The 12,134-nt window shown below is 44.9% G+C and overlaps 1 protein-coding gene across 2 annotated transcripts in view; it reads left to right on the forward strand.

Moving 5' to 3' along the window:
- ADAMTS17 (ADAM metallopeptidase with thrombospondin type 1 motif 17) overlaps nt 1-12,134 on the forward strand; it is a 407,931-nt gene that overhangs the window by 326,847 nt on the left and 68,950 nt on the right. For both annotated transcript variants that reach the window (XM_073618375.1, XM_073618376.1), the window contains 2 exons: nt 8,132-8,212; nt 10,841-10,998. In XM_073618375.1, the coding sequence (XP_073474476.1) occupies nt 8,132-8,212; nt 10,841-10,998 (239 nt within the window). The remainder of the gene's footprint in view (nt 1-8,131; nt 8,213-10,840; nt 10,999-12,134) is intronic.

Genomic DNA, 12,134 nt, shown 5'->3' on the forward strand with positions numbered 1-12,134 from the left:
ATTGAGAATTGATGGTCTAGATCAGTGTTTCTCAACTCCAGTCCTCAAGGCGCCCCAACAGGTCATGTTTTCAGGCTCTCCCATTATTCTGCACAGGTGATTTGATCAGTTTCACTGCCTTAGTAATTACCACAGCCGTTTCATCTGAGAGAAATCCTGAAAACATGACCGGTTAGGGCGCCTTGAGGACTGGAGCTGAAAAACGCTGGTCTAGATAACCATTGTAAACTAGAGTATACTATATTTAAAGTATAACTAAAGGCAAAACCTTTTATTTCCTTTTGGATAGGGTGGAGATGGATCAGAACCCCTGTCAGGTGTTTTTGTTTTGCTGTCTGTGCCCCCATTAGGGGGGGTGGGGGTTAGGGGACTCTGCAGCAGACTTGGTGGCCCTGTAGGGGGGTAGGGGGTGAGATTTCTAGAGGGAGAGTTGGGCAGCACCGTGGGGCCCTGTTGTAAGTGGGCAAACTTACAAAATCTGCAGGGGATCATAATTCCCTTGCAAAGTGAGCAGCCTATTTGCCTTTATTAAATATACCCCATTGTGTTTGAGATCTTTGATATTTTTATATCTTTTACAACGAGCGCTGACTACTTATTTTTTAATCATAGGTGTATTTTAAATGATAGAGACAGACAGAATATCAACCAAAAATCCAGAAAAAAAACACATGATACAAATGTTATAAATTGAGTTGCAGTTCAGTGAGTAAAATAAGTATTTCATCCCCAAGCAAAACATGACTTAGTACTTTGTGGAGAAACCCTTGTTGGGAAGCAAAGCGGTCAGACGTTTCTTGTAGTTGGTGAGGAGGTTTGCACACATCTCAGGAGGGAGTTTGGTCCAATCTTCTTAACAGATGTTCTCTAAATCCTTAAGGTTTCTTGGCTGTCCCTTGGAAACTGGAAGTTTCAGTTCCCTCCATACATTTTCTATAGGATGAAGGTCTAGGCCACTACATGACCTTAATGTGCTGCTTCTTGAGCCACTCCTTTGTTGCCTTGGCGGTATGTTTTGGGTCATTTTCATGCTGAAAGACCCATCCATGACCCATCTTCAGTGTTCTGGGCTGAGGGAAGAAGGCTCTCATCCAAGATTTTACAATACATGGCCCCATCCATTGGCCCCTAAATGTGGCAAAGTCGGTCTGTACCTTTAACAGAGAAACATTTTTCTTCCTCCAAACATGGCGAGTCCCCCTCCTCAAGACGACACATGTACAGGCCCGTCTCATGTTTGCCAAAGAACATCTAAATGATTCAGAGAAGAATTGGGAGAAAGTGCTGTGGTCAGATGAGACCAAAATTGAGCTCTTTGGCATTAACTGAACTCGCCATGTTTGGAGTAAGAAAAATGCTATGACCCTAAGAACACCATCCCTACAGTCAAGCACGGAGGTGGAAACATGATGTTTTGGGGCTGTTTCTCTGCTAAAGGCACAGGCCAACTTTGCTGCATTGAGGGGCCAGTGGACAGGAGCCTTGTATTGTAAAATCTTGGATGAGAACCTTCTTCCCTTAGCCAGAACACTAAAGATGGGTTGTGGATGGGTCTTCCAGCTTGACTATGATCCAAAACATCCCGCCAAGGCAACAAAGGATTGGCTCAAGAAGAAGCACTTTAAGGTCATGGAGTGGTCTAGCCAGTCTCTAGACCTTCATCCTATAGAAAACTTATGGAGGGAGTTGAAACTTCGAGTTGCCAAGGGACAGCCAAGAAACCTTAAGGATTTAGACAAGATCTGTAAAGAAGAGTGGACCAAAATCCCTCCTGAGATGTGTGCAAACCTGGTCATCCACTACAAGAAACGTCTGACCTCTGTGCTTCCCAACAAGGGTTTCTCCACCAAGTACTAAGTCATGTATTGCTTGGGGATCAAATACTTATTCCACTTGCTTAACTGCAACTCACTTTATAACATTTGTATCATGTGTTTTTTCTGGATTTTTGGTTGATATTCTGTCTCTATCATTTACAATACACCTATGATAAAATATAGACCCTTCATTTCTTTGTAAGTGGGCAAACTTACACAATCTGTAGGGGGTCATAATTCCCTTGCAAAGTGAGCAGCCTATTCGCCTTTATTAAATACACCCCCATTGTGTTTGTGATCTTTGATATTTTTATATCTTCTACAACGAGCGCTGACTACTTATACATTTCATGTTTCTTTGCTTACCGGTCTTTGAACAAAATAATGTTTATTGAAGGCTCTGGGGAGAAGTTAATATACAGCTGTTTCTCACCGCAGCCAATGATTTCCATCTGTCATGTTCCCAGGCCATTCTAGAAAATGTGGGTCAGCACTTCATGCAGCTCAATTCCTTATCAGAACTCATTAATCAAAGTGTTTGGAATAAAGCTGGCCTTAAACTTACTTTTTTTTTTTTTTTTTGTTCAGCCCCCAAAAATATAGCCGAATCCTCCATCCACCCTATACAGCGCCGAGGGAAGTGGCTTTTGTATTTTGTATTTTTAACTCTCCAGCTGAGAAATTTCCTGAACAGCGGCTGCATCTGATTGGATGCAGTAGCTGTTCGGCCAAAAAATTTCCACCCCGCTCCTTTGATTTGCTGTTCACCTGTGAAGCAAATTTTGTCTGGTTTATCGGGAATTATCAGACATTCTTACAGTGCATGGCCAGCTAAAAGTGGTATTAAACTTAGAATCAATAATCTATTCTATCACAGTTTACCAATTCTAAGAGGTGGTGGCTGCATCGTGTTTTTATTTTTTTTATTTTTTAGTCTTTTTTTCTATATTTTCACCTGGTGATCTGGTCGGTAGATCTGTTATTTTTCAACTTCCTTTAACCTCTTGCCGCCCGCGCTATAGCCGAAAGACGGCTACAGCGCGGGCATAAATTGCTGGGAGGGCGTCCATGTCTGTTCTTAAGTGCATGTGATGCCTGCGCACCTCGTTCTGTGACCAGCGAGTCTATGAGACCCGGCTGATCACAGATCGGAGTAAGGGGCTGATCCCGGCCCTTTACCAAGTGATCAGCTGTCAGCCAATGACCAATGACAGCTCATCAGTTGATGTAAACAGAGCTGGTAACTGGCTTTTTATTTTCCTCACGCTGGCAGCGTGAGGAGAAAAAAAAAAGGCAGATGGCCGCCTGGAGTAAACAGGACATCGGTCCCGCACACTCCAGACCCACCAGTGCCACCTATCAATGCCCATCAGTGCCATCTATCAGTGCTACCTATAACTGTCACCTACCAGTGCCCATCAGTGCCACCTACCACTGCCACCTATCAGTGTAGTCTCATCAGTGCCCATCAGTGCTGCCCATCAGTGTCACCTACCAGTGCCTGTCAGTGTCACCTACCAGTGCCTGTCAGTGTCACCTACCTGTGCTGCCCATCATTGTCACCTACCTGTGCTGCCCATCATTGTCACCTACCTGTGCTGCCCATCAGTGTCACCTACCAGTGCCCATCAGTGTCACCTACCAGTGCCCATCAGTGTCACCTACCAGTGCCCATCAGTGCTACCTACCAGTGCCCATCAGTGCTACCTACCAGTGCCCATCAGTGCTACCTACCAGTGCCCATCAGTGCCACCTATCAGTGCTGTCTATAAGTGTCACCTATCAGTGCTACCTATCAGTGTAGTCTGATCAGTGCCGCCTTATCAGTGTCACCTATCAGTGCTGCCCATCAGTGTCACCTACCAGTGCCCATCAGTGTCACCTACCAGTGCCCATCAGTGTCACCTACCAGTGCCCATCAGTGTCACCTACCAGTGCCCATCAGTGTCACCTACCAGTGCCCATCAGTGCTACCTACCAGTGCCCATCAGTGCTACCTACCAGTGCCCATCAGTGCCACCTATCAGTGCTGTCTATAAGTGTCACCTATCAGTGCTACCTATCAGTGTAGTCTGATCAGTGCCGCCTTATCAGTGTCACCTATCAGTGCTGCCCATCAGTGTCACCTACCAGTGCCCATCAGTGCCACCTATCAGTGCTACCTATCAGTGTAGTCTCATCAGTGCCGCCTTATCAGTGTCACCTACCAGTGCCCATCAGTGCCACCTATCAGTGCTGCCTATCAGTGTCACCTACCAGTGCCCATTGGTGCCACCTATCAGTGTAGCCTCATCGGTGCCACCCATCGGTGCAGCCTCATCAGCGCACATCAATGAAGGAGAAAAACTACCTGTTTGCAAACTTTTAAAACAAACTATGAAAAATGTTTTGTTTTTTCAAAATTTTCGGTCTTTTTTGTTTGTTTAGCAATAAATAAAAACCCCATTATTGATTAAATGCCAGCAACAGAAAGCTGAATTTGTGTAAAAAAAAAAAAAATTATACAAATTTAATTTGGGTACAGCTTTGCATGACCGCACGATTTTCATTCAAAGTGTGACAGCGCTGAAAGCAGAAAATTGGCCTGGGCAGGAAGGGGGTATAAGTGCCCAGTAAGCAAGTGGTAAACAGACTAAGCTATCCAGCCAAAGTGACAGTTAAAGAGTTGGAACACACCATTTACCACTGACAGGGGTGTGTACAATTGTCAGCTTTTATTTATGTAAAACCTTTATGGAGTTTAGTTTCAGTTTAAGTTCATGGGTGCTCAACCTGTGGCCCCTCAGCTGTTGCGGAGCTACAAATCCCATGAGGCACTGCAAGGCTGACAGTTACAAGCATGACTCCCACAGGCAGAGGCATGATGGGGCTTGTAGTTCCGTAACAGCTGGAGGGCCACAGGTTGAGCACCCCATGGTCAAGTCCATCTAAATCTGCTAGTCCATCTAACACTACCCTCCCCCTGATTGACAAGGCTGCTGTCCAAGGGTTCCTAAGATAGGAAGTCTGTTACTGGCCATATCCACAGGTGAAAATAAAGTGGAAAAAAGAAGACTAATGCAGCCACCAACATCTAAGCATTGTTCTGCAAGTTTTAGCTTGCTGGGTGCCACATCCCATATATAGAGTAGTGTACAATTGGCTGAGATTAGGGACCTTTTAAGGCACTTACACACTAAATCAGGGACGTGCAGTCAGGGGAGGCAGGTGAGGCAGAGCCTCACCTGCCATGAACATTGAAAAAAATTTTTTTTTTAAATCGAGGGTCGTAGCTCGGCGACCTAAGGTCACAGAGACCCCAAATTTGGGGGATTGGTAGCCTAAGTCCTACCCCACCACTGGTAACCTATGGTTCCGAGAAATGGTGCTGCTTGCGCAGCCTGTCTGAAGGTAAATACAGAGCAGCCAGTTTATAGCGGAGTTCCACCCATTTAAAAGTCAGCAGCTACAAAAAGTATAGCTACTGACTTTTAATAAACAGACGCTCACCTGTCCCACGGTGCAGCGATGCGGCCGCAGGCAGCCTCACTCCTCTCCCCCTCCTCTCTGCGGGGCCGGCATTGCAAGTGTGGGCGCCCGGCTGTGGCTTCACAACCGGGCGCACACTGCGCATGCGTGAGCCGTGCTACGCGTTGTGAATGGCCGGGCAGTTGCAGGGAGGGAGGTGGGAGAGGTGAACTTCCGCTCGGCGCCAGGAGAGGAAGTGAGAGCTGTGTACCTGTGAAAACTAGGTACCCGCTCCCCTGCCAAAAAAAATTACAAAACAAATGTGGCATGTCCGGGGGGTCACAAGTACTTAAAGCGGAAGTTCCATTTTTGGGTGGAACTCCACTTTAAATACAAGCTGACACACTCTATTTGCAGCAGACAGAGAGGATGAGCTCACAGTGCCTCTCCTAGCTTCTTGTCAGAAGCACTGAGCTCAATGTACAGCTTGGAGTCTTGGACCAATGGTAAAGTACCATTGGCCCCAGCTGTCCAATAAAAATGCTGCAGTGGAGGCACGCCTCTCACTGCAGTGTCATAGAAGGGGCATGTGTCTAAAAGACAAATGCTCCCTCCCAGCCCTCTTAACTAGAAGGAAATAACATGTGCTTATGTTTATAAGATTTACCCATAATCCCATGTTTTTCTCATACAGTTAAGAGGGAGAATGAGAATCTGCTGCTGAAAAGGGACTGTTATAATCAAGCTAAATAATTTATTATTATGCTATATGTTATAACATAATAATTTATTCTCTATTTACTGTGAAATTATTGGATGGAAGTTATAACTTCAAACTTCAGTAATTTGTCCGTTAAGCCACCTGCTTGAGTATAGTTTTCGAAACAATATATAATAATTTGTATATTACTTATGGTAATTAACCCCTTGCCACTCAGGCCAATTCTGACACTTCTCTCCTACATGTAATAATCATAATTTTTTTGCTAGAAAATTACTCGGAATCCCCAAACATTAAATATATTGTTTTAGCAGACACCCTAGGGCAGTGATGGTGAACCTTGGCACCCCAGATGTTTTGGAACTACATTTCCCATGGTGCTCAAGTATACTGCAGAGTGCACGAGCATCATGGGAAATGTAGTTCCAAAACATCTGGGGTGCCAAGGTTCGCTATCACTGCCCTAGGAAATAACATGGTGGCTGTTGCAACTTTTTGTTACACGGTATTTGTGCAGCAATTTTTCAAACTTTTTTTTTAAACTGTTTCATGACTATAAAGAAAGTCACTATAGATAACACGAGTAAATAGATACCTAACATGTCACGCTTTAAAATTGCACACACTCGTGGAATGGCGCCAAACTTCAGTACTTAAAAATCTCCTTAGGCGACGTTTAAAATTTTTTTACAGATTACATGTTTAGAGTTACAGAGGAGGTCTATGGCTAGAATTATTGCTCTCGCTCTATCGTTCGCGGCCTATGTAACCTGTGTGTATCTGGCTCTGATACTAGCCCAATGGCAGTGCGTCCATAAGGGCGCACGGGCGCTGCCCTCTCTCTCCTGCCACCCCCTCTAGCACCAATAGATAGATTCATGCATTGCATGAATCTATCTATGGCCGCCACTGCCACCCCCTATTTCGGACGCAGGGCGCTTGAATTACAGCGGTGGGGGGTGCGGGGGGGTGTTTTTTAAGCACCTGATTAGAGCCATAGGTGCAGGTCACTCAGCTGTGTTAGAAAAGCGACGGAATATTCACTTTCCTAACACTAAACCGCCAATCTTAATCTTGTACAAAAGTACAAGTTTATTTAATACAATTTCATCAAAACCATCATATGAAATTAGCAGCTGATCATCCATGAGTGTGTATATATATATATATATATATATATATATATATATATATATAGAGAGAGAGAGAGGCCATTCTCACATCTACAGGTAACAACCACATGTAAGCAGATGAAACCCCAAAGCGTTTTAAACCCATCGGAAAATATTCATCAGGGGACATGATGGTCGATAACTTGCTTTCTTTACATTAAAATACAGCTGAATGCAGCAGCGGCCTGTCCATACGGGGCGCAGGGGCGCCGCCCCCCCACCCCACCCCAATCCATGTGCCCGGCCCCTAATTATACACTTATTGGGAATTTTTTTTTTTTTTTTACCAAAATAAAGTAGCAGAATACATATTGATCTAAACTGATGAAGAAATTAGATTTTTTAAGTTTTTTTTTATTGGATATGTTTTATAGCAGAAAGTAAAAAATATTGTTTTTTTGTTTTATTTCAAAATTGACGGTCTTCTTTTTTTGTTTATAGCGCAAAAACTATAAACCCCAGAGGTGATCAAATACCAAAAGAAAGCTCTATTTGTGGGGAAAAAATGACATCAACGAGCGGTCAATCGTCAGTTAAAATAACGCAGTTCCGTATCGCAAAAAATGGCCTGGTCATTAAGGGGGTAAAACCTTCTGGGGCTGAAGTTGTTAAGACCTATGTTGAAAATAACCACCTGCCGTCCTTTTAGCTGTCATTTACCAGCATATGTGTGAAATATAAGAGAAGAATCAAGGAAAACATAGACGGCCCTTCTTTTAGACCCCCTTGATGAATGAAGCCCATTATCCATGTCAGACATTTGTGTTGTCTTGTTACACACGTTGTTTGCTCTTGTGTCGTCTACATTGCACAGCATCCCAGTGTCTATGTACATGGTCTGGTTATGTCTTGTGTGCGTATAGTCTTGTTGCATCTTCCTGTGTACTCTGCTCTCTCCACACTCCTCTATTGTCTCGTAAAATGTTCTCACGTCTTTACCGTGACTGCTCACAACTGTCCCTCTCTTTTTACAGGTTACATTGAGGCTGCTGTCATCCCTGCAGGGGCCAGGAGGATCCGGGTAGTAGAGGATAAGCCGGCGCACAGCTTTCTGGGTAAACGTGTAAAACCTTTTTAAGGTAGACTTGAGAATTGATGGTCTAGATTAGTGTTTCTCAATCCCAGTCCTCAAGGCGCCCCCCAACAGGTCATGTTTTCAGGCCTTCTTCTGCACAGGTGATTTGATCAGTTTCACTGCCTTAGTAATTACCACAGCCGTTTCATCTGAGAGAAATCCTGAAAACATGACCTGTTGGGGCGCCTTGAGGACTGGAGCTGAGAAACACTGGTCTAGATAACCATTGTAAACTAGCATATACTATATTTAAAGTATAAGTAAAGGCAAAACCTTTTTTTTTTCATTTTGGATAGGGTGGAGATGGGTTAGAACCCCTGTCAAGTGTTTTTGTTTTGCTGTCTGTGCCCCCCACTGGGGGGGGGGGGGTTAGGGGACTCTGCAGCAGACTCGGTGGCCCTGTAGGGGGGTAGGGGGTGAGATTTCTGGAGGGGGGGCTGGGCAGCACTGTGGGGCCCTGTTGGAGGTTGGGGCACTGTGGAGAGCTGAAGGCTCTGTAGCAGGTTGGGTGGCACTTTGGGAGGTTGGAGGGACACTGGGTGTCACTGTGGGGGTTGTAGAGTGGGTTAGGAGACTGTTCAGCAGACTTGGTGGCTCAAGGGCACTATGGGGCACTGTTTGAGGTGGGGGGGGGGGCACTATGGAGAGCTGGTGGCTCTGCAGCAGGCTGGGGAGAAACTCTGAAAGGCTTGGTGACACTGTTGGAGGTTAGGGGCACTGGAGGTTGAGGGCTTTCAGGCGGGTGTCACTGTGGAGTTTGCGGAGTGGATTAGGGGACTCTGCAGGAGACTTGGTGGCCTTGTAAGGTAATCCAGTTTCTGCAGGAGGCTGTGGGGCATTGTTGGAGGTTGGGGGCACTATGGAGAGCTGGAGGCTCTGCAGCAGGCTGGGGGGGGGGGGGGGGTTGAAGCACTGTGGAAGCATGGGCACTCTGCAGCAGGCTGGTGAGACACTCTGGAAGGCTGGGTTACACTGTTGGGTTATGGAGTGGGTTAGGGGACTCTGCAGCAAACTTGGTGGCCCTGTAGGGTAATGAGGTTTCTGGAGGAAGCTGCGGAGCACTGTGGGGCACTGTTGAAGGTTGGGGGTACTATGGAGAGCTGGAGGCCCTGCAGCAAGCTGAAGGGTACTGTGGAAGTCTGTGTGACACTGTTGAGGCTGTGGAATGGGTTAGGGTACTCTGCAGCAGAATTGGTGGTCCTGTAGGGGAATGAGGTTTCGGGAGGAGGCTGGGAAACACTGTTAGGCACTGTTGGAGGTTGGGCTCACTATGGAGAGCTGGAGGCACTGTGGAAGTCTGGGTGACACTGTGGGGGTTGTGGGGTAGGTTAGGGTACTTGGTGGTCCTGTAGGTGAATGAGGTTTCTGGAGGAGACTAGGGGAGCACTGTGGAGCACTGTTGGAGGTTGGGGGCATTATGGAGAGCTGGAGGCGCTGCAGCAGGCTGAGGGGCACTGTGGAAGACTGGGTGACAGTAGGAGGTTGGGGACCACTGGAGGCTGAGTGCTCTCAGGCAGATGAGGGCACTGTGGGCCACTATGAGAGGCACTGTGGCAGGTTAAGGGATCTTCAGCTGGCTGGAAGATCAGGAGAGGGGCGGCTGCAGTGGGCCTCAGCCCGGTGGTTGAGAACCACTGATAGAAAGCCATTGGTTCAGGTTAGCTACATCTCTTTCAGGCTTGTTAATCATCATCTGTGCAAGATGTGGAAGCCATGACTATTATGGAGTAAGGCTACAGAGTCTAACCAGTCCTGGTTAAGTTAAGGGAAGCCAAATGTTGACGAAATTCAGCATTGCTTTCTGAAAACTGGCGTATTTACATGTGCTCACTTCCATCGCAAATCCCGAAAACCAAGGAGTTTGTCTTTTGTTTACTTAGAACTCCAAAAAATGTATCCATGTAACTTGAGAGAACAGATCAGCCTCCCATTCCAGGCAGTAGAAGCCAAGTTCAACCTATACAGCCAGCTTGTGTTTTGAATATTAAAAGAATGTGTTGTATGCCGAGCAAGTGAGATCTGACCCACATTCATAATATAAAGACACTTTCTAGGTTTTTTCTGATGAAGAAGGGAAAAAAGTCCCTTAAATCATAATATCGCATCCCACGCCAACATGTGTGCGGGCACCGGCAATAATCGGCTCATGGACTCCTGTACCTGCAGAAGCCAAGGAAAATAGAATGTTTGCTGAGGAACAAGTCAAGGATATAAGAAAGTAATTTGATGCTTGTAGCCATTTCAGCTCTTGGATGGAGAGTTAGCAGCACACGGGGCTATAGGTAGCAGAAAAAAGGTTGAGGATTTGGCAGTGACTCTGTGGAAAAAACTGCAAAATGAGAAAGGAGAATGTGGGAATACGAGAGAGAACACTGTGGAACGGCGAGCAGAGCGAATTAATGAAAAATAGGCGCAGGCGCAGGGAAGTCGGGGGATTTGTATAGAGCACAAATTGTTATTGTCGCACTAAACCATGGAAAATATTGGCCATTGCCCTAAACAAAATGGGTGTTGGCCTGCTCTGCCCCAAAATCAGGACTGGTCGGGCTGGCAACTGACGATGTGTTTTTTTTTTTTTTGTTTTTTTTTTTATGCTTAACTTGTTCAGCTCTGAAAGATTCCATTAAGAAATCCATCAACAGTGACTGGAAAATTGAACTGCCTGGAGAGTTTCACATTGCAGGAACCACCATCCGATATGTACGACGGGGACTCTGGGAAAAGATGTCTGCTAAGGGACCCACCAAAACACCCCTCCACCTAATGGTAACATATTAACTTTCAACACCTTTTTTCTTCTTTCAGGTGTATAGGCAGCAGCTAAAACATGTGCTTAAGATATCCAGAGACATAGGTCAGGCTTTCACTTTAACCACTTCCATACCGGGCCTATTCTGGCACTTCTCTCCTACATGTAAAAATCCAAATTTTTTTTGCTAGAAAATTACTCAGAACCCCCAAACATAGTTACATAGTAGGTGAGGTTGAAAAAAGACACAAGTCCATCAAGTCCAACCTATGTGTGTGATTATGTGTCAGTATTACATTGTATATCCCTGTATGTTGCGGTCATTCAGGTGTTTATCTAATAGTTTCTTGAAGCTATCAATGCTCCCCGCTGAGACCACTGCCTGTGGAAGTGAATTCCACATCCTTGCCGCTCATATATATATATATATATATATATATATATATATATATATATATATATTTTTTTTTTTTTTTTTTTTTTTTCTTTTAGCAGACACCCTAGGGAATAAAAAATGGTGGTTGTTGCAACTTTTTATCTCGCACGGTACTTGCGCAGCAATTTTTCAAACGTGTTTTTTTGGAGAAAAAAACAGTTAAATGATTTAAAAAATAACAAAACAGTAAAGTTAGCCTAATGTTTTTGTATAATGTGAAAGATGATGTTACACCGAGTAAATAGATACCCCACATGTCACGCTTTAAAATTGCGCACACTGATGGAATGGCTTCAAACTTCGGTACTTAAAAATCTCCGTAGTCGACGCTTTAAAATTTTTTACAGGTTACGTTTTTAGAGTTACAGAGGAGGTCTAGTGCTAGAATTGTTGCTCGCGCTCTAACGCATGCGGCGATACCTCACATGTGTAGTTTGAACAGCGTTTACATATGTGGGTGGGGCTAACGTGTGTGTTCGCTTCTGAGCGCGAGCTACCGGGGACAGGGGCGTTTTAAATTTATTTATTTTTTTATTTTTTTTATTATTTTTTTTTTTTTTTTTTTTTTTACTTTCTTTTACATTTTTTTTTTTAATTTTTTGATCACTTTTATTCCTATTACAAGGAATGTAAACATCTCTTGCAATAGGAATTGTTTGTGATAGGTCCTCTTTATGGAGAGATGCAGGGTCAATACGACCCCCACATCTCTCTGCT

This window comes from Aquarana catesbeiana, linkage group LG03, assembly GCF_042186555.1.
Source record: "Aquarana catesbeiana isolate 2022-GZ linkage group LG03, ASM4218655v1, whole genome shotgun sequence".
Taxonomy (NCBI): Eukaryota; Metazoa; Chordata; class Amphibia; order Anura; family Ranidae; genus Aquarana; species Aquarana catesbeiana.